The sequence below is a fragment of the Cervus elaphus genome, chromosome 20, assembly GCF_910594005.1.
Source record: "Cervus elaphus chromosome 20, mCerEla1.1, whole genome shotgun sequence".
NCBI classification, from domain to species: domain Eukaryota; kingdom Metazoa; phylum Chordata; class Mammalia; order Artiodactyla; family Cervidae; genus Cervus; species Cervus elaphus.
Genome location: NC_057834.1, coordinates 26,604,405 through 26,629,599, shown reverse-complemented (window position 1 = coordinate 26,629,599; position 25,195 = coordinate 26,604,405). Strand labels below are relative to the sequence as shown.

The window sequence follows — 25,195 nt, the reverse complement described above, 5'->3', positions numbered from 1 at the left end:
TCACTATGTGTGTGTGTGTATGATGCATACTAACTCGCTTCAGTCATGTCCAACTCTTTGAGACCCTATGGACTGTAACCCACCAGGCTCCTCTGACTGCAGGATTCTCCAGACAAGAATACTGGAGTGGGTATCTCCTGACCCAGGGATCAAACTTGTGTCTCTTAGTCTCCTGTGTTGGCAGGTGGGTTCTTCACCACCGCTGGCACCTGGGAAGCCCAGTACATATACACGTTTATTTACCTGGCTGTGCTGGGCCTGAGCTGCAGTGTGAGAGATCTTTCAGTTGCAGCAGGTGGCGAGTGGGACTCAGCCCCCTGACCAGTGCTAAGCACCAGGCCCCTGTGTCTGCGGTGCAGAGTCTCAGCCCACTGGGCTACCAGGGAAGTCCCTACACATTCAACTTTTAAAGAGGCCCACGTGGGGAATCTGAGAAAAGGAAAAATAAGGGTCACACAATAAAACTACATTGATAGATAGGGTCAGCGACAGAAATGCATTTAATGGTCTCATAAAGCTGCTGGAGATGAATAGCAAATCTGACTCTATGCTTATTAGCAGCTGGTTTAAAGTAGGAGGAAAAACCATCAGTTCAAACACAGAGTCAATAAGATAAAAGTAAATCAATTATTTATGAGAATCACTGTTGGTCTTGATGTTTTAAACCACTAGAAAGTTTCCATAATCTCTTGTCAAAGGAATACCATCTAATGTAAGTGATGTGATGTAATGTTCTCAATAAATAGTCCATAGTACTACTAAAATAAAAATGTAACTGGCTGAGTTTTTCATGACATAGCTAAAGTGCAATGTCAAGGCAAAATCAAGTTGAAGCAATTTTATAAAGGCCCAAATAATACAAGTTTAAAGATTTCTGATCAGCCAGTTCAGTCACTCAGTTGTGTCTAACTCTTTTGTGACCCCATGGGCTGCAGCACACCAGGCTTCCCTGTCCATCACCAACTCCCAAAGCCTACTCAAACTCACGTCCATTGCGTTGGTGATGCCATCCAATCATCTCATCCTCTGTCGTCCCCTTCTCTTCCCGCCTTCAATCTTTCCCAGCATCAGGGTCTTTTCCAAGGAGTGGGTTCTTCACATCAGGTGGCCAAAGTATTGGATGCTTTCCATGTTTATATCTTACTTATCTTTACAACAAAGCTATAAACTGCCTATATTCAATGTCTTCACTTTCTGACATGCGTTATTTCCCTAATCTATACAATATGGCTTCTGTCCCCTATAAAGCCACTGAAACTATTCTCTTTTTAAAAATATTTATTTGGCTGAGTTAGGTCTTAGTTGTGATGCGTTGACTTAGTTGTCCCAAGGCATGTAGGATCCTAGCTGCCTGATCAGACCAGGGATCCAACCCGCACCTCCTACACTGGAAAGCAGATTCTTAATCATTGGACCAGCAGGGAAATCCCATGCCGCTGAAATTATTCTTGCTAAATCACTAATACCTTTGTTTTGCCTCTTAGACATTTAACACCTGCCCTCTAACCCTTCCTGTCCCCTGAAATTCTCTCCTCAACCTCTGTGACACAACTCTCTTCCAACAGCTCTGGCATTGCTGTTTTGAGCTCCACTTCTTTTCTTACTCCTTGAATGTTTATGTTTCAGGACTCTCTCCATCCTCAGCCCTTTGCTTTTCTTACTTTATATGGCCTCACTGTGTGATCTCATTTAGTTTGTGGACCCAATTACAATTTATAATCACATGATTCTAAACTCTACTTGTAGGTGCTTCCCTGGCGGTCCAGAGGATGAGATGGTTGGATGTTATCAGTGACTGAATGGACATGAGTTTGAGCAAACTCCAGGAGATACTGAAGGACAGGGAAGCATGGCATGCTGCAGTCCACAGGGTCACAAAGAGTCAGACATGATTTAGGGACTGAACGATAACAGCCCCGGTGATCTAGTGGTTAGGAACCTGCCCGCCAGTGTGGGGGCCAGGGGTTCAGTGTTCAATTCCTGGCCCAGGAAGCCCCCCTATGTCACAAAACATGCAGCACAACGACTGAGTCTACACTCCAGAGCCCCTCGAGCCACGAGCATGGAGCCTGCACACTGCGACTACAGAGCCTGTGCTCTGCCATAAGAGAAGTCACCTCCACGAGAAGCCTGCACATCGCAATGAAGAGCAGCCCATGTCTGCTGCGACTACAGGAAGCCCTTCAACAGCAATGAAGGCCCAGCACAGACAAAAGCTGAATCAACTTTTAAAAATAATAAAGAAACTCCATTCGTAGCCTTTACCTCTCTGTCAGCTCCAAACCACACAGCCAATGATGTACCAAATATTTCCACCCTACTGTCACACAGGCACGACAAATCCAGCATGTCCAAACTGAGATCAGCCTCTCTTCTTCCTTATCCCAATCGCTGCTCTTCCAATATTTCTTGTTCTACTCAGAAATCCAGACTTCTTCCCAGACTCATTCTTCTCTACATACCTTACATCTAAAAGGTCATCAAGTTGTGTTACATCTCCTTGCTTAAATCCTTTGAATATGTACCACCTACTCCAGTCCCAGTACCCCTGCCGAAGTTCACGTTCTTGCTATGCTATTTGTATGCCAAGGATACTTGATAAATCTCACAACTTCCCTACCTCCAGAATGATCCCCTGTCTGGTTTATGCTCCAAATATTGCCAGATTTGTCTTCCTTAAAATGTGATTTCAAACCTCTGTTTAGATTCCTTTCTACATATGTTAACCTCCTTACCTTAGTTTAATTTATAAGGACCTTTATGGACTAGGCACTACTCATTTCTCTAGGCTTGTCTGCTTATATGTTACACATACCTTTTTTTATTTGTTACAGTATACTATTTATAGTTCCAGGTATATACCTTGCTATTTGACCGCTCTATGCCTTTGCATATGCCTATCCTGCCAAGAATATACAAGACTTAAAAATGTGGATTCTAAAGTTATGAATGTACAGGTTTAAATCTCTTCTCTACCACTGACTTAATTGCACCATACCACTGAATGACCAAGAGCAGTTACTTAAGCTTTAATCTTCTCATCACTAAAAATGAAGTAACACTGTTCACTACCACATACCATTGCCAAAAGAGTTAAAAAATATGTAAAGGCTTACTTCAGGGTTTTGCAGATGGTCCAACTGACTAGTATTTTATTTATTTATATTTTTACTTAGTTAATACACACTAAAGCTTTGAGATTCAACTTAAAGCATTATCTCCAAGAAAACCTCATCCCCTAGATTGGTTCGAATATCCTTTCTCTTTACTTTTATGACACTCAGAATGTATCTCTAAAAAATATCTATTACACTGCACTGATTCGTTTCCCTGTTCAGATCTCTTAAAGACAGACTTCCTCTCCCACTTTGCCGCCTCAGGGCCCACCAGAGTGGCTGGCGTACAGAACAGCACCGGCACCCCCCTCAGAGGCGTGTGCAGCAGCGCCTTGCCACGGAGCCGAGTCATCAGGCCACTAAGAGCACATCTAATATCCCTGCACTAAGTTGAGAAGCTTTAACCAGAACAGGAAACTGGGCTTCCCTGGTGGCTCAGTGGTAAAGAATCCGTCTTCTAAAGCAGGAGATGCAGGTTTGATCCCTGGGTTGGGAAGATCCCGGAGAAGGAAATGGCAACCCACTCCAGTATTCTTGCCAGGGGAAATCCCATGGACAGAAAAGCCTAGCAGGCTACAGTCTATGCAGTTGCAGAATCGGACTCAACTTAGTGATTAAACAACAACAATAACTAGTAAAGGACACTGGTATAGTCAAGCCTGGTAGAGTAATCTTCCAGGATTTAACAGCAATGATCCAGGTATAAAGACATAGTTTTTGATCCAAATACACAATTTCACAACAATTTTTTCCTGATTTTAGAATCAGCAAGCATATAAAGTACAAATACAAATTATACATAGCCATTTATAAATTGTCTTTTTGGAACAGAATTACATTCTGTAATTAAAGTCAAATTACACTGAAAAACTAAAACCAATTATTTTGCAGAGTAGATAAAATTATTCAGCAGAAAACTTCCTATGTGTTGGTGGGTTTCCATCACCAGTCAATTCTCAGTAAGGAAGTCATGACAACAATAAGCACACGTAACTCAGACTTAACTGGAAATAATCATCTCAGATAAGAAAACAAAACACTTTTACAAACTATGCCAAGAATCTTCAGCCAAGTTCAAAAGCCATGACTGTCAACATCATTTTCCTAAATTGAAATTTCAAAGCTAAAAGCAAAAATAAGCAAGTGCTTGAACTTGTTCTACAATATGGTAGAAAGAATCAAGTAAGATAATGTACAGGGCTTCCCAGGTGGCGCTAGCAGTAAAGAACCTGACTGCCAATGCAGGTCAGACATGAGACAGATTCGATTCCGGGGTCAGGAAGATTCCCTGAAGGAAGGCATGGCAATCCACTCCAGTATTCTTGCTTGGAGAATCCCTTGGACAGAGGAGGCTGGCAGGCTGCAGTCCATAGGGCTGCATAGAGTCGGACATGACTAAAGTGACTTAGCACACATGCATGCAAGATAATGTACACAAGTGCTCTTGTAGACCGTAGAACTATATAAACATGAGTTATCACTATTGAAAACTTTTATTTTTAAAAAAAAAGCCCACATGCCGTAGAGCCCATGCTTCACCACAAGAGAAACCACCACAATGAGAGGCCCATACACAGCAATTAGAGAGGAGTCCCTGCCCTTGCTTGCTGCAACTAGAGAAAGGCCTGTGCAGCAACAAAGAACCAGCACAGCCAAACACTTTTTGAAAAAAACAAAAAAATTTTCTTATATTTTCATTATCTGAGAATTTATTTTTCCAAGAAAACCTTAATATTGTATATAGCAATAACTCATCTTACCAATTTTCTTTTTTTGTTGTCGACCAGCTGACTCTGTTATTGTTTCCTTCTTCTTTTCCACTGTAAACACAGTGACATAATAAAAAAATTAATTATGCATTACACTCAAGAAACAAAGACTATATTTTATCACAGCTGAACCAATGAAAGCTTACAAGAAAGTTACACATTGGCTTTGATGGTGGTCATGATTAAGCTAACTGGTGTGCCCCCACACCTGCAGACAGTAAAAGGTAGACACACTATTCTCAGAATGGAACAGCAACATTGTAAGCATCATTAGTCAAACACCCAAAAAAGACTTCATAAAGACAAAGTCATAATCAAAACTGAGATGATTTTCAGGCCATTAGCTGAGACTGCCTCAGGCAGAATCTAAGCATAATTTAAAATTCTGCTTCCTCAGGTGATTAATTGTAGTTCCAGTCTCAAATTCACTATAGAAAATGGGCATTCATTCATTCATTCATTCAGTTATTGTCTGCCAAAGTAATAGGCACCATTCTAGGCAGATAAAAAGATAAACATGATCCTTGCCATCTAGAAAGCAATCTAGCGAGGGCACATAATCAAATAACAATCACAGTATAGAATGCACAGGGTAGGAAGATCAGGAGTCAAACAGCTAAGATGAACATTTCCTGAGACTTTTCAATTAATAGACAATAGAGTAAGAGTGAGTTTTGGAAGAAGAACAATGTAACATATTTATATTTTATGTTTACTATCTTTAATCATCTATGGAGCTTCCCTAGTGGCTCAGATGGTAATGAATTCGCCTGCAATGCAGGAGACCCAGGTTCCATCCCTGGGTCAGGAAGATTCCCTGGAGAAGAACCACCTATGAATGGACTAGCAATATATACAGCAAAAATTACCTTTATTTACATTCTTTGTTTCTTATATTATCTTAGTATACTTCCTTTATTAGCACATGGTACAGTATATGTATTATTTCTAAAAGTTGCATTAAAGAAGAATTGCAGGTAGGAATCTTATCCTTACTATATTAAGTATGCTGCTTAAATTCTAAAAGCAAAATTGGTGTTACTCCTTTATCAGAGATGTAAAATTCAATTTAACTCCACAATTGCAAATAAAATGGCAAAATTCTGACTAAAATAAAATCTAAGTGTGTGTGTAAATATATACATTGGGTGTCTAAGTGATAGGCACTATTCCAGGTAGATAAAAAGATAAAAGATGACATATACAGGGGGAGAGAGAGAGAGAGAGAGAGAGAGAGAATGAACTCCTAGTGTGAGATCATAAAAGGAAAGAGTCAAATTCTACAAGATCTTACAGAAACAAAAAATATTTCTCCCCACCCCAGAAGGACTGTAACACAACTACTTGGCATTTAACCATGGCTGCATAAAAACTGGGGGAAAAAATCAGAAGGCTAGAAAATAGAAACATAAGAAGATACTATGAACATTAACTTGATCTTCTAGCACAATGGATTAAGACTAGATAAATCTTTTCCAGGGATAATACAATGCTTTTTTTAACTTCACAAAGTTACAAAGAAACTCTAAGAAATGGAGATATCAGAGATGACAAAAATAAAAGATGTCTACTATGAAATATATTTTTGCCTATGACCTGGTTCTGAATTCGAAATTCCAGAGTTGTCAAACAGTTTTCACATTACTCTAAAAGCTTTTCATCATGTTTCACTGTAAACCAAAGAAACACTTAATACTTTACAGTTAATTTGTACTTAATAAATGTTCTCAAATAATTTTGCTACAAGAATCCAATTACATATAGTACTTTAATCTTTCTCATTTATTGAAGTGTTCTTTCATTAGTCTACATTATAAAAGTAAAACAATGAGAAAAGACTGACGGACATTTAGAGCACACTCATCTAGAGACCACCTGAATCAAACAATTTGGTACCTTTAAGAAAGCATCTTTCAACAAAGATGTCCACCACAGTAGCACAGCTTTCTACATAACATCAGTATTCTCCAAATAATGCCTAGGATCAGATCTGCACAAGATGAGATTTGAATCTGTGATTCAAATCTATTTATATTTCTTCATATTCCTCAAAAGCACAACAAACCTTTTTTTTTTTTGAGATTTTAATTATTTTATTCTTTTATATTTTGAGTCTGTGCTCAAAATGTAAAACCACTTTATTACAGAAAAAGAGCAAATGAAATAGCAAGCCCTCCCTTCAGTTTGGTTTATTAACTATTGATTTGTTTGTTTGAAATGTGTTAAAATACACTTAGTCATCTTAAATTCATTTTGAGCTATCAAAGTCCAAAATGGATTAATTGATTCAAAACTATCTCAACAGATAGAAAATTTCTACTTTTCAGCTGTGGCTGTCTACTTATTTATACTTGTAAAGGATTTTTGTTTGGCTAAAGTTGTAAATGGGCTTCCCTGGTGGCTCAGCTGTAAAGAAGTGGCCTGCCAATGCAGGAGACATGAATTAGATCCCTAGGTCAGGAAGATTCCCTGGAGAAGAAACCATCAACCCAACCAGCATTCTTGGCTGGGAAAATCCCATGGACAGAGGAAACTGGCAGGCCACAGTCAATGGGGTCACAAAGAGTCGGACATGACTTCGTGACTAAATCACCACCACCAACAACAAAGCTAGGAATAGGTTAGATTTTTATTTAAGTTTGAAATAGCACATAGTAAGTATTTTAACAGTCCATAAGTTGGTGATCATCCAATGAGAGTTGTCACCGAAAAACATTTCTAAAATACCACAGTAAAACACTCATTTAAAGAGTCAGTCATCCTGCAGTTTTAAAGATAGGCAAAGTTCTGACGATTGCCCCGCACCTCTCCATTTCCTTCATTTCAAAGAAAAACCACTTTTACCTCTTTCAGCTGACTGTTTAGTGTTTACTCCTTTTTTTTTTTTGGCAGAGCCATGCAGCAGGTCAGTTCCCCAACCAGGGGCTGAACCTGGGCCACAGCAGGGGGAACTCCCGTAAAGTTGTGTGTGTGTGTTTGTGTTTTAACCTCTATGTCTTGAAATATCATAAAACCCATTATCATAGTTGTAATTTTGGTTATATGTGAGTTTAACATTTACAAAATTACGACTGTGAAAATACTGTTCACAAGTGATTTACACAGTAAACTATGATGATTCTTTCCTTCCTGCAAGCTTTTCCCAAATTTACGTCATTTTAAAATTGGTTTGGTTGTCTCCATGCTGCTCCTGCTGCTGCTAAGTCGCTTCAGTCGTGTCCGACTCTGTGTGACCCCATAGACGCAGCCCACAAGGCTCCCCTGTCCCTGGGATTCTCCAGGCAAGAACACTGGAGTGGGTTGCCATTTCCTTCTTCAATACATGAAAGTGAAAAGTGAAAGTGAAGTCTCTCAGTCCAACTCTTAGTGACCCCATGGACTGCAGCCTCCCAGGCTCCTCCATCCATGGGATTTTCCAGGCAAGAGTACTGGAGTGGGTTGCCATTGCCTTCTCTGGGTTGTCTCCATACTTATCACTAATTTAGCCCCAAATTCTTGGCTAGCTGTCTGCATCTTTCCAATATAAAATCAGATCATCAGGAATTATAAGTTTTCCTGATGAAGTTTCTCCTAGCATCTTCTTACAAGCTCAGCATGGTGCAAAGCTGACATTCTTAAGCATGTCAGATCTAAATCTGCCTTCACCATTGTCCAGGGGATTCCCCTTACTGGAATCCTGTGCTGGTGCTTCTATTTCCTGGAGTTCATATTTTCTTCTTTTTTTGGTTTACTCATTTGTTTTGATGTAGTGTATTTTCCAATAGTTTGCTGAGATAAGAAATTTTAAGACCTTGCATATCTGATAATCTTCTCAAAGGATCCTTTATGTCCAGTTCAATCCAGTCACTCAGTTGTGTCCGACTCTTTGTGACCTCACAGACTGCAGCACGCCAGGCCTCCCTGTCCATCAACTCCAGGAGCTTGCTCAAACTCATGTCCATCGAGTTGGTGATGCCATCCAACTATCTTATCCTCTGTCGTCCCCTTCTCCTCCTGCCTTCAATCTTTCCCAGCATCAAGGTCTTTTCCAATGAGTCAGCTCTTTGAATCAGGTGGCCAACTTCAGCTTCAGCATCAGTCCTTCCAATGAATATTCAGGACTGATTTTCTTTAGGACTGACTGGTTTCATCTACTTGCAGTCCAAGGGACTCTCAAGAGTCTTCTCCAACAATCACATTTCAAAAGCATCAATTCTTTGATGCTCAGCTTTTTTATGGTCCAACTCTCACATCCATACATGACTACTGGAATATGTTTTTATTTCTGCCATTTCCATGTGATTCTTTCTTATAGTTTCCATCTCCTGAAAATCCCCATCTGTTCATGCATGTCGTCTACCTTTTCTACCAGATCCTATAACACGCCAATCATAGTTATGTACAAGTTCTATACCTAGGCCATCTCTAAATTTGGTCCCTACAAACTTTTCTTGCCTTGATCCAACCCAAATTTTGAACACAGAATGTCAGAAGGGCTTATGTTTGCAATTAAGACATTTGCTCTAAGAGGGAATTTATCTTATTTCTTCCTGTTACGAATATCTAGAAAACAGTATCTACGCCCCTTCATTGTATACTGCACTCATCATGGTAAACTCTATATAGAGCAAGCAATCATAAGTTTCAACTGATCGTATAAATGAAAATAATACATACTCCCTGAATTTTTGTGTGTGTGTTTTTTTAATTGTAGTTGATTTACAATTCTGTGTGAATTTCTGGTATACAGCAAAGTGATTCAGTTCTTTTTCAGATTCTTTTCCATTACAGTTTACTACAAGATATTGAACAGTTTCCTGTGCTATACACTAGGACCTTGTTGTTTATCTATTTTATATATACTTCTAATCCCAGACTCTTCATTTACTTCTCCCCTACCCTTCCCCTTTGGTAACTATAAATTTGTTTTCTATGTCTGTGCATGCTCACTGAGTTTTTATAAAGTAGAGAACACAAGACCATAAAAAAATACCAAGAGACTTTCGAATCACTGTCAACCTACCTTATACTTATCTTCAAAGAAAGAACATCAGTCAATTACATTAAAAAATACAGCTATGGAAGCTTTGCCTGGCAACTATACTACTTTGAATTTAGGTGTCAGGTGAAGGAGACAATGTTTATACTACAGATAACTACTATAAACAAGGTAATTAATTGTGGACACTAAGGAAGCCCAAAATCTATAGAGTAAATTCATATTCATATAAGTAAGGTATGAGAATATTGATCTAAACAAATTCAAAGTTAAATGTGTTTTATATTTCATAAGACTACTCCATGATACATATGATATGAAGAAATTTGTCTACGAATGCTGTTACATGCTGGCTAACTAGTTTATGATCAGAACAGAACAATCTCTCACAAAGAATACATGTGATGTTGTTACAGAATTAGTTTATTCTTTACTATATTCAACACACTTTTATCAAGCATTGATAGGTTAGGTAGGTTGATAAGGAGTCTGGGGCCCTCAAGGAGGAAGAGGTCTGGGGTTCTCAAGGATGAGAAAAGGGCAAACATTTTTTTCTACACTGCTTTGTCTTAGTCAATATAACAATGAGGACATGTTTCTCCTTAACAAGAACCTTCTGGCTAACCTCGTTATCTTAAGATGTATATTGTGGAGTGGGTCTCGTAAGACCTTTCTATTGTTAGATCTAATCTTGTTAATTTAAGATGTATGTTGTGGGAGTGGGTCTGGTAGAAGTATAGAAGGCCTTGATAAGGCTAGTAGTGAGTGGGGGCACTCTCCAACCCCCTTCTGATGTCTGTGTCAGAAGCTTTCTCTGTCCCTTTTATACTTTAATAAAACTCCTACACAAAAGCTCTTGAGTGATCAAGCCTGGTCCCTGGTCCCAAAGCTAAATCTTCAGAGATCACAAATCCAACATTGTTCACCGTAAGCTATCAGTATCAAATCTATGTCAGGCACTGTGGTAAGTACTAGAGATACAATGGCCTTTGTCTCATAGAAATTATAAGTTTAGTTGGGGAGAGGACATTATTCAAACAATAATAATCATACACAGATAAAATTATAATTATGACAAGTTCTCTAAGGAGAAGCAGCTGTATAAATTAGGAATCATGATAGGGGAGACTAAATAAAGGCTTTGAGATCTGAAGAATGAGTAGGAGTTCATTATACAAAATGAGAAAGGAAAATTATCCCAAAGGAAAAAGTAGTACAAAAGTCCAACTGCATAGTAGGAAAAAGCAAAATTAGTTCAGATGACGGCTAGAGGAAGAGTAGGGAAAAACATGGTACAGATGTGGTCAGAGAGGAGACAGGGAGGCATATGACCATGCTGGACTTTGCAGGCCACACCGTTGTCCTCAAAGGAATGGGAAAAAATTGAGTGTTTTAAGAAGGAAAAGTAACATAATCAGATTTGTGTTTTGAAAAATTACTCCAGGTGTTTCTGTATGGAGGACATTTGAGCAGCAGCAGATAGATCAATGAGGAGGCTGTCACAGTAGACTAAATGAAACTTGATAGAAATTTAGACTGGGTGATGGTGGTGGAAATGAAGAGATGTGGAAAGACTGAAAACAATTCAGGAGGACAATAAAATCAGGTCTTGACAATGGACTGCACATACAGTGTGACAGAAGAAAGTATCTGAATCAACAAATATTTATTAGACATTGAGTATGTGCCAACCACTGTTCTAGGTGTATAGGATAAATCAGTACACAAAAACGATTAAAAACAAACAAAAAAAAGGCATCCTGCTCCAGTGAAGTGTCCTTCTAGCAGATGACTCAAAACAAAACAGAGCAGGATAAAGGAGATGAGGAGTAGCAGTGGTAGAGCAGTTTTAAATAGGGTGGCCAAGTTAAGACTCACTGAGGTGAGCTACAAAGATTTAAAGAAGATATGAAGATATAGGCTTCCCTGGAACCTCAGCTGGCAAACAATCTGCCTGCAATGCAGAAGACTCCAGTTCAATTCCTGGGTCAGGATGATCGCCTGGAGAGGGGATAGGCTACCCACTCCAGTATTCTTGGGTTTCCCTAGTGGCTCAGCTGGTAAAGAATCCACCTGCAATGTGGAAGATCTGGGTTTGATCCCTGGGTTGGAAGATCCCCTGGAGGAGGGCATGGCAACCCACTCCAGTATTCTTGCCTGGAGAATCCCCATGGACAGAGGAGCCTGGCGGGCTACAGTCCATGGGGTTGCTAAGAGTTGGACATGACTCAGCGACTAAGCACGCATGAGGGTTAGGTAAGCAGATTTGATAGGGAAGAACATCCTAGGTACTGGGCATAGCCATCAGAAAGGTCTTGACATAGGAGTGAGGCTGACGTGTAGTGAGGAACAGCAACAGGTCAGTGAGGGGGGAGCACAGTGAGTAAGAGGGAAAGAAGCTCAGAGCTGTAACTTGGGACCTCTAAAAACTTCCTGGTTTTTTCCTCTGAGTGAAATCGGACACCATCACAGAGTTATGAGTAGAGGAGGGACATGAACTGATATTCTATAAAAAAGGATTATTCTGGTTGCTCTCTTGGGAATAGACTACAGGGAAACAGGCACATTTGAACGCTATTATAATAATTCTGCAAAGAATGATGGCAGCTTAGACTCTGGCAGTTAGCAGTGGAGATGATGTAAAGTCATCAGACTGTGGATATATCTGAAGGCAGGCCAAGAGTACTGGATGTAGCTGTGAGAGAAAAATTAAAGATAACAACAGAAGGATTATGTCCTGAACACCTGGAGGGACAGTGTTACCACTGCCCAAGATTGTGAAGGTTACATACATAATAGGCTTAGAAGTGAGGAACAAGAGTTCAATTTGGACAGGTTAGGTTTGAGATGATTATTAGACCTTCCAGTAGAATTAACAAGTTGATAACTGGATATCTGAATCTTGCATTAAGGATAAAAGACTAAGGACATCCAACTGGAGGTCAATGGCAAATAGAGCACATAAATGAGTTTATTAAAAGAGTACACACGCTGGTCAGAATGGCTGCTATCAAAAAGTCTACAAATGATAAATGCTGGAGAGGGTGCAGAGAAAAGGGAACCCCCTAACACTGGTGGTGGGAATGCAAACTAGTACAGCCGCTATGGAGAACAGTGTGGAGATTCCTTAAAAACTAGAAACAGAACTGCCATCAGTTCAGCTCAGTCGCTCAGTCGTGTCCGACTCTTTGCGACCCCATGAACCACAGCACGCCAGGCCTCCCTGTCCACCACCAACTCCCAGAATCTACCCAAACTCATGTCCATTGAGTTGGACATGCCATCCAACCATCTCATCCTCTGTCGTCCCCTTCTCCTCCCGCCTTCAATCTTTCCCAACATCAGGGTCTTTCCAAATGAGCCAGCTCTTCGCATCAGGTGGCCAAAAGATTGGAGTTTCAGCTTCAACATCAGTCCTTCCAATGAACACTCAGGACTGATCTCCTTTAGCATGGACTGGTTGGATCTCCTTGCAGTCCACGGGACTCTCAAGAGTGTTCTCCAACACCACAGTTCAAAAGCATCAATTCTCCTGTGCTCAGCTTTCTTTATAGTCCAACTCTCACATCCATACATGACTACTGGAAAAACCATAGCCTTGACTAGACGACCCAGCAATCCCACTGCTGGGCATACACACCGAGGAAGCCAGAATTGAAAGAGACACATGTACCCCAATGTTCATCACAGCACTGTTTACAACAGCTAAGACATGGAAGCAACCTAAATGTCCACTGGCAGATGAATGGATAAGAAAGGTGTGGTACATATACACAATGGAATATTACTCAACTATTAAAAAGAACACATTTGAATCAGTTCTTAATGAGGTGGACGAGACTGGAGCTTATTATATAGAGTGAAGGAAGTCAGAAAGAAAAAAACCAAAACAGTATATTAACGCATATATATGGAATTTAGAAAGATGGTAACAATGACCCTATATGCAAGACAGCAAAATAGACAGACTTTTGGGCTCTGTGGGAGAAGGTGAGGGTGGGATGAGTTGAGAGAACAGCACTGAAACATGTATACTACCTTATGTGAAACAGATCGCCAGTCCAGGTTCAAAGCATGAGACGGGGTGCTCAGGGTGCTCAGGGACAACCCTGAGGGTTGGGATGGGGAGGGAGGTGGGAGGAGGGTTCAGGATGGGGGACACATGTACACCCATCACTGATTTCATGTCAATGTATGGGAAAAACCACTACAATATTGTAATTAGCCTCCAATTAAAATAAATAAATTAAAAAAAAAAGAATCAGTACAGAAGTTGTGATACATACACACAATGGAGTATTACTCAGCCATAAAAAGGAATGCATTTGAGTCAGTTCTGATGAGGTAGATGAAACTAGAACCTAGTATACAGAATGAAGTGTGTCAGAAAGAGAAAGATAAATATCATATTCTAACACGTACATATAGAATCTAGAAGAATGGTACTGAAGAACTTTTTTACAGGGCAGCAACTGGTGGCTCAGATGGTAAAGGGTCTGCCTACAATGCGGGAGACCCGGGTTCGATACCTGGGTCAGGAAGATCCTCTGGAGAAGGAAATGGCAACCCACTCCAGTAATCTTGCCTGGAAAAATCCCATGGACAGAGGAGTATGGTGGGTTACAGTCCATGGGGTCAGAAAGAGTCAGACACGCCTGAGGGACCACTAATGGAGAAACAGACACAGAGTACAGACTTATGGACACAGGGAGAGGGGAGGAGAGGGTGAGACATGTGGAAAGAATAACAAGGAAACTTATATTACCATATGTAAAATAGATAGCCACTGGGAATTTGCTGCATGGCTCAGGAAACTCAAACAGGAGCTCATATCAACCTAGAGGGGTGGGATGGGGTGGGATGGGGCAGGAGGGGATATATGTATACTTATGGCTGATTCATGTTGATGTTTGACAGAAAGCAACAAAGTTCTGTAAAGCAATTATCCTTCAATTTAAAAAAAAAAGAGTATAGAGGAAAAAAAAAATTGGGTCACTCCCAGTAAGAGGTCAAGAAGAGGAACCAACAAGGAAACTGCAAAAGAATGACCAATCAAGAAAAGCAAAACCAAGAAAGTGGTGTCCTGAAAGCCAAATGAAGAAAGTATAGCAAAGTTTCTGGCTTGTACCATTGGAAGCAAGGAAGTACCATTCTCCAAATACAGAAATCCTAAAAAAGGATCACATGTGTGAAGGTAAAAATAATGAGTTTGGCTTTAAATATGTTGAGGTACATTATCAACACTGAATAAGTGAGGGAACCGTAAACTGTAATTTGAAAGGTCTGGGTTTGGTTTCTAATTCTTTGTTTGCTCTGATACATTAACATGTCATTTAACCTTTCTGAGTCTCAATTTCCTTTTTTACAAAGGAAGAAAAATATTTATACAACAATATTTACACAAATGGTTGCTATGTGGATATCAGAAATGGCATGTTATAAGAAAGAAGACTTCAAACTCCTATGAATACATACAGAAAAGTTATGGAATACTTAAAGTTAAGATGTGAAAGTTAATCTTTACAAGACAGAAGACAGAAAATCAGACCAAGCCTATACGGAACCATCCACATTATACCTCTAGCAGCTCCCTCAGCTGTATCCTGTGGAATTCCTGTCTTATTTCAAAAACAATTCGACTTGCTCTTAACCTTTTTATCAAATATTCCTTCAACCATCAGACCCAACTGAAAATTGGGCTTATCCCTAAAGACACCATTTAACCTTGACACCAATCATAATGACCTGATGTTCTCCAAACACATCTTACTTGTTAAAATTTCCACATTTTTTCACATATGCTATCTTCTTTGCCTGGAACCCTTCCCCAACTCATCCTCTGTCCAAATTCTAACCACCCAAAGACTCCAAGGCTATCTGCATCACAAAGGCTTTCGTGGCCCCTCACAACTGAACGGGATATCTTCTTTAGAATTACCACAACACATAACAAGTACCGCTCCTGTGAGTCGCTCTGCTGAGGTTTGCAGTACATATTTTGCATAAAAGTCTTATATTTCTAAACAGACTTCAAGTCGGATTCACCTTTGTATTCTTATAAAATTTTATAACAGTTGGTGCTACTAAAATACTGTGAACACGCACTTCAGTAAACCTGACTTGTTTCTAAAGGATGTTGGTATACTTACATTTTTTACTCTGTTTTTCCACTTCGGCCTTCAGTCTCTTGTATTTGTCTGTCCTGTAAACCAGGACCCAAGTTATACCTGAAACATTAAAAGCAGCATGCTAACAGAAATGTTTGGAATCGTCACAACAACCCTGTGGTAACAGTGGTTACTGTTAGGTAAGAGTGGATTTCGATCTTTTGCTTTATATTCACTAGTGCTTAACAACTGATGTTCAACCAAAACAACTATGAAACGATTCGAAGTTGTCGCCACAAACACGCCAATGAAATCTACCCTGGACCGGAGAAACCTCGCAATGGATTCCACTCTGGATTCCCTCCCAGTCCTGAAGGTAAGATTCCCTTAAGTAGAGTACATGAGACCCATCCCCACCGCCACCAAAGGAAGCAAGGCTCGTGACTTCTCCCTTGGAGGCTCGAGGGACCCCGGGCCTAGGATCATTCTCTTCCCTCGGGGGTCTGATCACACGCCAAAAATAAACAGCTACTCTCACCCTCGGCGAGCAGAGCCGTGCACACGGAGATAAAAACGATGAGCAGCGTGTCTGCGAACATCGTGCTCATCTCGCGCTTCACTCTCTGCACTCCCACTCTCCACGGGGGAAGCCCTTGACAGCCAGAGAAAGTGAAGCGAAAACGATTTTCCTAGATTTCAGGACCGCGGAGTAACACCCCGACTCTGACAGACAGGAAGTCTCACTTCCGCTTCCTGGGCGCAGCGCCGGAAGTGCTCACTCTGGCGTGCCCTGTTGCCGCGAGAATCCTGCGGAAACCGCGATGCAAGTTTCTGGCGCAGATGGGCTGGCTTTCAAGCCCAACCTCGCGAGAGTTGGAGCTGGAGTGCCTGAGACCTAGTTGTAGCGGTCGGAGTTCATCTGGTAACGTCTGTTAGCTACGGTACTGGGGTGCTGTTTCTTTTCGCCCCGAGTGTGCGTGTTTTGACTCGTCTGCTTGTCTGTGTTTCTGTCTCAGTCCCACATTTAAGGCCGAGTAGATAGTTTAGTTTCGGTTTGCCAAAAGTGGGGAAATTGGCTTCCAAACACACATACCTAAACTCTGTTTAGGTTCCAGGTCACTGGTTTGGGGCTGGAGGCGCGAACATCAATGAGCCCAAGGCCGCTGACTTCCAGGCACTCCCATCCTAGCAAAGGAGAGAAACTTGTGCATACGATGTGATTAGAACTTTTATAGAGGTGTGATCAGAATGCTGCGGGGACCTGGTCCAGCAGGTGGTCAGAGGGGGTTAATGAAAAGAGTTGAAGCGGTGGCTTAGAGGAGTCAGTGTTGTGGAGAAAGGCAACGCAGTCCTTGAAAATACCTGGTGTGTGATAGAGCAGTGAGCGGCATGTCTTAGAGGGTGGTCATACATACACTCCAATAACCACCATTACACAGGGTGGGCTTAAGAAAATGGTGGGAGGTACTACAGTGATTAAGGGAGCACGAACTTGATCTGAAAGGAACCATTGATGCTTGTAACCAATTTACCTTGGAGAATGAGCACCCAGTTTCCAATATCGTCCCATTTTTCAAGAAAATCCCCAAATCCTGAGTTATGTGAAATTTTAAATGTTCTAATCTATAAATGCTGGTAACTTATTAAAGGACTTCCCCGGTGGCTCAGAAAGTAAAGAATCCGCCTGCCATACAGGAAAAATGGTTGAAGAAAGAAGTTGTCTCAGCAGCTTAGTTTCAGCCTTTGCAGCTTTTCCAGACTGATTTATGTCTGTGTGTGTGTGTACGAAAATCAGGTAGCTGGCGGAACTACCTCCCCTTAACTTGTACTTCCTATTCTGTGTTCTTTTCTCCTAAACACCAATGCACTTTATTTATAACTTCCCTGTAACAACTGTATTTGGCCTTTATTTCTTATATATGCATTTCTTGTCTCCTCTTTAGACTTAGTGGCAGACATCCTGTTTCCTTTTAACAACATTGAGCTTCTACTACGTGTGTGAGGATCACTGGTAGACACTACGGTGATTGGAAACGGTAATTAAGATACTATTCCTGACTTCCTTGGAAGTTACATGTTATAATAAGATGTAAGAGAGGTGTTGACTGAAAAACAAAAACAAAAAACAAAAACCACCTTACAACCTCAAAGTTGGGAGTTAACGTTTTTGTTCGGAAGTCTTTCTGAGGCCTTAAGCCCTGAAGGCAGCCAAGAAGCTCTGAGGGACTGCTCCAAAGGGGTATGGGAGGAGCCAGGAGGAGTTTTTACAACAACTACCGGGTTGGAAGTGAAGGGTCACTGCTAATTAAAGAAAAGCCAGACATCTCAAGTTAATGAATTTAGCCATATATGGGAAGATGCTAGAGTCTGGGCTTATTGAAGTTTTTCTTGTGATATGCACCTTAACTATCTAGGTCCAGTATCCTTCCTGAATCCCCTCAGGGTGCACCACTGGGGACAACCGCAGTGGCTGACAGCTTGGTGGTGGGCAGCCTGTTTGTCTCTCTCAGCTCCCTCAGGGCTGAATAGTGGCTGAGGGCTTGGTGTTTGCTGACATGGCAAGTGACGTTTTGCATCCACAGAGATGTTGACAAAATGTTACGAGCACAGAGGAGGGCAAGGTTGGCTCTTTCTAGAGGAGCTAGAAAAGCTTCATCCCATTTGAACTATTCAACTTGGATGGTTTTTATTCAGCTTTGTATCACCCATGGTAAATGTTGAGGTACAACAGAGCATGACCTTTGAAGTTAGACTTGGTTTTCTCTCTTGATTTCCTTTCTGTTTCTTTTTTTTTTTCTTTTTTTGCCATCATGCCACAAGACTTGCTGATCGAACCTGGGGCCCGGCAGTGAAAGCACTGAGTCCTAATCACTGAACCGCCAGGGAGTTCTCTATACCTGGTTTGTAGTACTTGTTTTTCCACTTAATTGACAGCAGTCCTTGAACATGTTAACATCTTTGAGCCTCGATTTCCTTACCTGTAAAATAGTAATAGCATCAACTACATGAAACCATTATGAAGATTAAATTAGAGTGTATTATAAAACATATAAAACTGTGGCACGTGCATTTGATCAAATCCAACATGCTATTTTACGTACTGCTAAGAAAGAAAATAATAAAACCATGATTGTAAGATGCATCTCATCCAGAGGTGTTAAAATGTAATAAAAAGCATTTAAATTATTCCTCAGTTAATACTTACTACAAAACTGTCTACTGTTAGGTTAACATTTCCTTCTCTGTGTGTGTTAGTTGCTGAGTCATATCCAGCTCTTTGCGACCCAGTGGATGCATAGGAGCCTGACAGACTCCTCTGTCCATGGAATTCTCCAGGCAAGAATACTGAAGTGTGTTGCCATTCCCTTCTTCAGGGTATCTTCCTGACCAAGGGATTGAACTCTTGTCTTTTATGTCTACTGCATCGGCGGGTGGATTCTTTACCACCAGCGCCACCTGAGAAGCCCTCTCTAGGGCAATGCTGTGACCCTCTTGCTGAAGAATAGTGCTAGAGGCAATTCAATGATGTCTTTATTGCAAGCTACCAGATTCCTTTATCATGTCTTTAAGCACTCAGTTGTACTAATTTTTAAGTTTTAAAGTTTTGTTCCTGAAGACCACTCCAAAAAGTCACTGTCCTGCTCTAATTTTTATGACTATTACAAGGCTTATGTCCTGGGACTTCCTCTCACTCTTCTCTAGGATAGGAGTCATTATTTCCTGGACCCACATCTTCTGCCTTAGTTTATACTTTCTTTTTTATTTTGTGGTACAACCTTGAATAACTTTCTGTGCAAGGTAAGCGGGAGCTGAACTTCAGTGTTCTCGCATTACTAGTAGTAACAGTTATACTTACTACCAGGCTTAGCATTGTAAAAGATTATGAGAGAAATCAAATCCCTTCTCTCAACTGAGGTATGAAAGAATATGGCCTTTAGGTTTAAATTGTAACCCTACTTCATGCAACCTGTATTATTTTGGAAGGGAATTTAATTTCTCTGAGCCTCATTTTTTTTTTTTAATATGTGAAATGGAGGTAAAAATATCTACTTTCCAGAATACTATAAGGTTTATATAAGGTTAGGGGCAAAGTTCTGGAGTCAGGCTACCTGTCTTCAAGTCTTAGCTTCACCACTCAAGTAGATGTGCACTTTTAGGCAAATTATTTTACTGCACTGTCCCTTGGTTTCCTTAAGTGACATAATAGCACCTAAGTCCAAAGGGTTTTTTTTTTTAATTATGTGAGTAAAGTATTTAAAATGGTACTTGGCTCATAGAAAGTTCACAGTAAGTGTTAACTGTTACTCTTGGTTCTTATTAAACCACCTAGCACATAATCCTTGGACTAGTTTTTTCTCATTCTATTCATTTTCCTGGTGACCTTGCTTTCTTCAATAGCTTCAGTTACCATCTATCCACTGGTAGCTGAAATTTTTTTTCTGATTCTCAGACCTAGTATCTAACTTCCAACTAGACATTTTCATGTGGATATTCCAAACTGAATCTATGCAGTTCTTTCACCCAAACTCCAGTTTTCTCTTCTTCCCTTATACTTACATATATACATATATATATATATATAAAATTATTAAGTCTTAAAAAGGACATTCCAATACATGCTACAACATAGATGAGCCTTGAAGACATATGCGGAGTGAAATAAGCCAGTTACAAAAGGATAAATACTGTGTGATTCCACTATGAGGTACTTAGAGTAGTCAATCCATAGACATAGAAAGTAGAATGGTGGATGATCAGGACTGGGAAGAGGAGAGAGAGAAGAGTTATTGTTTAATAGGCACAGAATTTCAGTTTGGGAAGATGAAAAGTTCTGAAGATGGATGTGGTGGCTGATTGTTGTTCAGCAATATGAATGAATTGGACTCTTGTTGAGTAAGAGGGTTACTCCATTCCTTCTAAGGGATTCTTACCCATAGTAGTATACATAATGATCATCTGAATTAAATTTGCCAATTCCCATCCATCTTACTTTACTGATTCCTAAGATGTCAGTATTCAGTCTTGTCATCTCCTGCTTGACCATTCCAATTTACCTTGATTCATGGACCTAACATTGCAGGTTCCTATGCAGTATTGTTCTTTATAGCATTGGAATTTACTGTCACCACCAGACACATCCACAACTGAGTGTTGGATGCACTTTAGCCCAGTTGCTTCGTGGTTTTGGCTTTTGTTTTTTCAGCCCTTCATTCTTTCTGGAGCTGTTGGTAATTGCTCCAGGGTCGTATCTTTTTGCCTTTTCTTACTGTCAGTGGGGTTCTCACGGCAAGAGCATTGGAATGGTCCTCATTTCCTCTTCCCTGCACGGCATGGCTCATAGCTTCATAGACTTATGCAAGCCTCTTCAACATGTCAAAGCTGTTATCCATGAAGGGGGAACTGTACCCTGAGACACAGTTAAAAAGGTAGGCTTGATATTGTGCATACGGTACCATGAATTTTAAAAGATTTTGTTAATTTGGACCATATCTAGAGGATATGGATCAGCAGAATCTTTTGATCCTTGTGGGAGTGTAAATTGGTACAGCCCCCTTCAAAAGTTTGTCATTACCCTGTAGAGATAAACATTTGCGTACCCCATGACCTACCATTTTGCTCCTAGGTATATACCCAAAAGAAACTTGAACAGGATATATACGAGATTGTTCATATGAGCATTCTCTTTAATATCAAAATCTTAAAACAACCAAAGTGCTCATACACAAATAGAGAATAGATAAATTAGGATATATACTCTAGATTATACAGTACTATAGTTATAGTCCTTAATAGTGGGCTTTCCAGTGGGCTCAGTAGGTAAAACGTCTGCAATGCAGGAGATGCAGGTTTGATCCCTGGGTCAGGAGGATCCTCTGGAGGAGGGTATGGCAACCCACTCCAATATTCTTGCCTGGAGAATCCCATGGACAGAGGAGCCTGACAGGCTACAGTCCATGGGGTCACAAAGAGTCGGACACAACTGAAGCAATTGAGCATGCACACAAGCGTGCCTCGATTAATCCTATCAATACAATATTGAGTGAAAAGAATGTAAGGATTACATACAGCATGATGTAGACTTTATAATGTTAAAACTTCTAAGTTCCCCACCCAACAGTATTTAGGAATATATATATATATATATATATATATATATATGTACATATACATAGGTGATAATAAAAAGAAAAGCAGGAAAATGATTGTTTTTAATATATACATGTCTTTAAGTATAGTTGACTTACAGTGCTTCAGGTGCACAGCAAGCTTATACATATACACATGTATTTTTGAGATTATTTTCCATTATAGGTTATTGCAAGATCTTTACTAGAGTTCCCTGTGCTATACAATTGCATATTTTTTTAATTAGAAATCTAGCATTCTATTCATACTAAGTCAAATAAGTGGAATCAAAATGTCATAAATGTTTCAATTAGGCAAAATTTCATAAGTTCTCTAAAATATATATATTATACATATTATATGTATGTGCTACAGTCCACGGGTTTGCAAAGAGTCAGACATGACTGAGTGACTGAACTGAACTGAAAATATATATACAAAAAATATATATATACAAAATATTTTTTATATATACAAAATACATATATCTATATATGGCTCAGAGGTTAAAGTGTCTGCCTGCAATTCAGGAAACCTGGGTTCAATCCCTGGGTCCGGAAGATCCCCTGGAGAAGGAAATGGCAACCCACTCCAGTATTCTTGCCTGGAGAATCCCATGGATGGAGGAGCCTGGTGGATTACAGTCCACGGGGTTACAAAGAGTTGGACACGACTGAGCAATTTCACATGTATATATCAAGCTACTATGCTTGATAAAGCCTTGAGAAAGGACATACAAAAAAAAAAAAAAAGAAGGAGAAATTGGAAAACTAATTGAAATAGAAAAACTGAAACAACCTAGATAAAGTAAAAGATCATCATATAGTACAGTTGTTTTTAAACATGACTGCTCATTAGAAACATCTGGAGCTCTGGAGAAAATAAAACAATACCTGGGCGTTTGTATTTTTCAAAAAATTCCAAGATAACCAAGATATGCATCAGGATTTTAAAAAGTGATTACAGGTTTTTCTATTAAATAGTAGTTTTGGTGATACAGAGTTCTATTATTTTTCTATTGACCAATCATGCTACAGTGGTATTAACTGAGTAATAGTTATGTAATCACAATAGTAAAAAATATTTATCAGTTTTCACAGTCAGTAGACAAAAAAGATCATTACATTGCGAGCCGTAATGGGAACATGATTAACCTAACAGTATAAAACAATGTATGTAATACAATTTGGGGGTCAAGCAAGTGATGTGGTAAGTGGAATTGCATATATGCACATTTAACTACTGGGGCTTCCCAGGCGGTGCTAGTGGTGAAGAACCTGCCTGCCAGTGTAAGAGACATAAGAGAAGTGGGTTTGATCCCTGAATTAAGATGATCCCCTGGAGGAGAGCATAGCAGTCCACTCCAGTATTCTTGCCTGGAAAATCCCATGGACAGAGGAGCCTGGTGGGCTACAGTCTGTAGGGTTGCAAAGAGTTGAACATGACTGAAGTGACTTAGCATGCACACATGTATATCTAATATACACTCCATATCTTCCCAGCCTCTCTCTTTTGGTTGGTGCATTTAATCCATTTACACTTAAGGTAATTTTCTATATGTATGATCCTATTACCATTTTCTTAATTGTTTTGGGTTTATTTTCTGTAGGTCTTACTCCTTCTTTTGTGTTTCCTGGCCTAGAGAAGTTCCTTTATCATTTGTTGTAAAGCTGGTTTGGTGGTGCTAAATTCTCTTAACTTTTGCTTGTCTGAAAAGCTTTTGATTTCTCCATCAAATCTGAAGGAGAGTCTTACTGGATATAGTAGTCTTGGTTGTAGATTCTTCCCTTTAATTGGTTTAAATGTCTCATACCATTCCCTTCTGGCTTATAGAGTTTCTGTTGAGAAATTAGCTGATAGCCTGGTGGGAGTTCCCTGGTATGTTATTTCTCACTTTTCCCTTGTTGCTTTTAGTATTTTATCTTTGTCTTTTTGTCAGTTTGATTACTATGTGTCCTGATTACTATGTGTCCTGATTACTATGTGTCCTCTTTGGCTTTTTCCTGCCTGTGACTCTTTGTGCTTCCGCAACTTGGTTGACTATTTCCTTTCCCATGTCAGGGAAATTTTCATCTATTATCTCTTCAAATGTTTTCTCAAGTCCTTTCTCTCTCTCTTCACCTTCTGGGACTGCTATATTGTGAATGTTGGTGCATTTAATGTTGTCCCAGAGCTCTCTCAGGGTGTCTTCATTTCTTATTCTTTTTTCTATTCTGTTCTGCAGCAGTGATTTCACCATTCTGTCCTCGAGGTCATTTATCCAGCCTTCTGCCTCAGTAATTCTATTTATTCCTTCTAGTGTATCATTCTTATTCATCTCTACTTTCCTGAGATCCTGAATTTGGTTGTTTTTTAGTTGTTTAATTGTTTCCCTGGGGTTTTATCTTGTCCCGTCATCTGGGGCATAACTTTCTGCTCTTTCATCCTCATTGACTTCCTGTAATGTGATTTTTGTGGGACTGTGGTTCTTGCTTCTTCTCTGCCCTCTGATGGAGAAGGCTAAGAGGCTGGTGTAAGCTTCCTGATGGGAGGGACTGGTGGTGGGAAAAACTAGATCTTGCTCTGGTGGGAAGGGCTTTGCTCAGTTAAGCTTTAATCCAATTATCTGCTTGATGGGTGGGGTCGTACTCCCTCCCTGGTAGTTGTTTGACCTGAGGCAACCCAGCCCAGGGGTCTCAGTCAGTTCAGTTCAGTCGCCCAGTCCTGTCTGACTCTTTGTGACACCATGAACCGCAGCTCGCCAGGCCTGCCTGTCCATCACCAACTCCTGGAGTTTACTCAAACTCATGTGCATTGAGTCGGTGATGCCATCCAGCCATCTCATCCTCTGTCGTCCCCTTCTCCTCCTGCCCCCAATCCCTCCCAGCATCAGAGTCTTTTCCAGTGAGTAAACTCTTCGTATGAGGTGGCCAAAATACTGGAGTTTGAGCTTCAGCATCAGTCTTTCCAATGAACACCCAGGACTGATCTCCTTTATGATGGACTGGTTGGATTTCCTTGCAGTCCAAGGGACTCTCAAGAGTCTTCTCCAACACCACAGTTCAAAAGCATCAGTTCTTCGGCGCTCAACTTTCTTTATAGTCCAACTCTCACATCCAT

At 40.2% G+C, this 25,195-nt stretch overlaps 1 protein-coding gene and 1 long non-coding RNA gene across 7 annotated transcripts in view; one reads left to right on the top strand and one right to left on the bottom strand.

The window, feature by feature from the left end:
• Window positions 1-16,729, bottom strand: part of TMCO1 (transmembrane and coiled-coil domains 1) — a 68,638-nt gene extending 51,909 nt beyond the window's left edge. The window contains exons 1-3 of the mRNA XM_043877788.1: window positions 16,509-16,729; window positions 16,013-16,090; window positions 4,877-4,936 (exon numbers count right to left, since the gene is read on the bottom strand). Coding sequence (XP_043733723.1) covers window positions 4,877-4,936; window positions 16,013-16,090; window positions 16,509-16,578 — 208 coding nt within the window. The 5' untranslated portion in view covers window positions 16,579-16,729. The remainder of the gene's footprint in view (window positions 1-4,876; window positions 4,937-16,012; window positions 16,091-16,508) is intronic.
• Window positions 16,730-16,799: 70 nt separating this feature from the next.
• The window catches only part of LOC122677615, a 49,942-nt gene continuing 41,546 nt past the window's right edge, over window positions 16,800-25,195 (top strand). For 4 of the 6 annotated variants that reach the window (XR_006335863.1, XR_006335859.1, XR_006335862.1 and 1 more), the window contains exons 1-3: window positions 16,800-16,911; window positions 17,914-18,006; window positions 18,791-18,870. This is a non-coding gene — a long non-coding RNA (uncharacterized LOC122677615). Of the gene's footprint in view, window positions 16,912-17,913; window positions 18,007-18,790; window positions 19,157-19,225; window positions 19,276-25,195 lie in introns of those variants that run through there. The other 2 variants (XR_006335860.1, XR_006335857.1) reach the window with 2 other exon arrangements.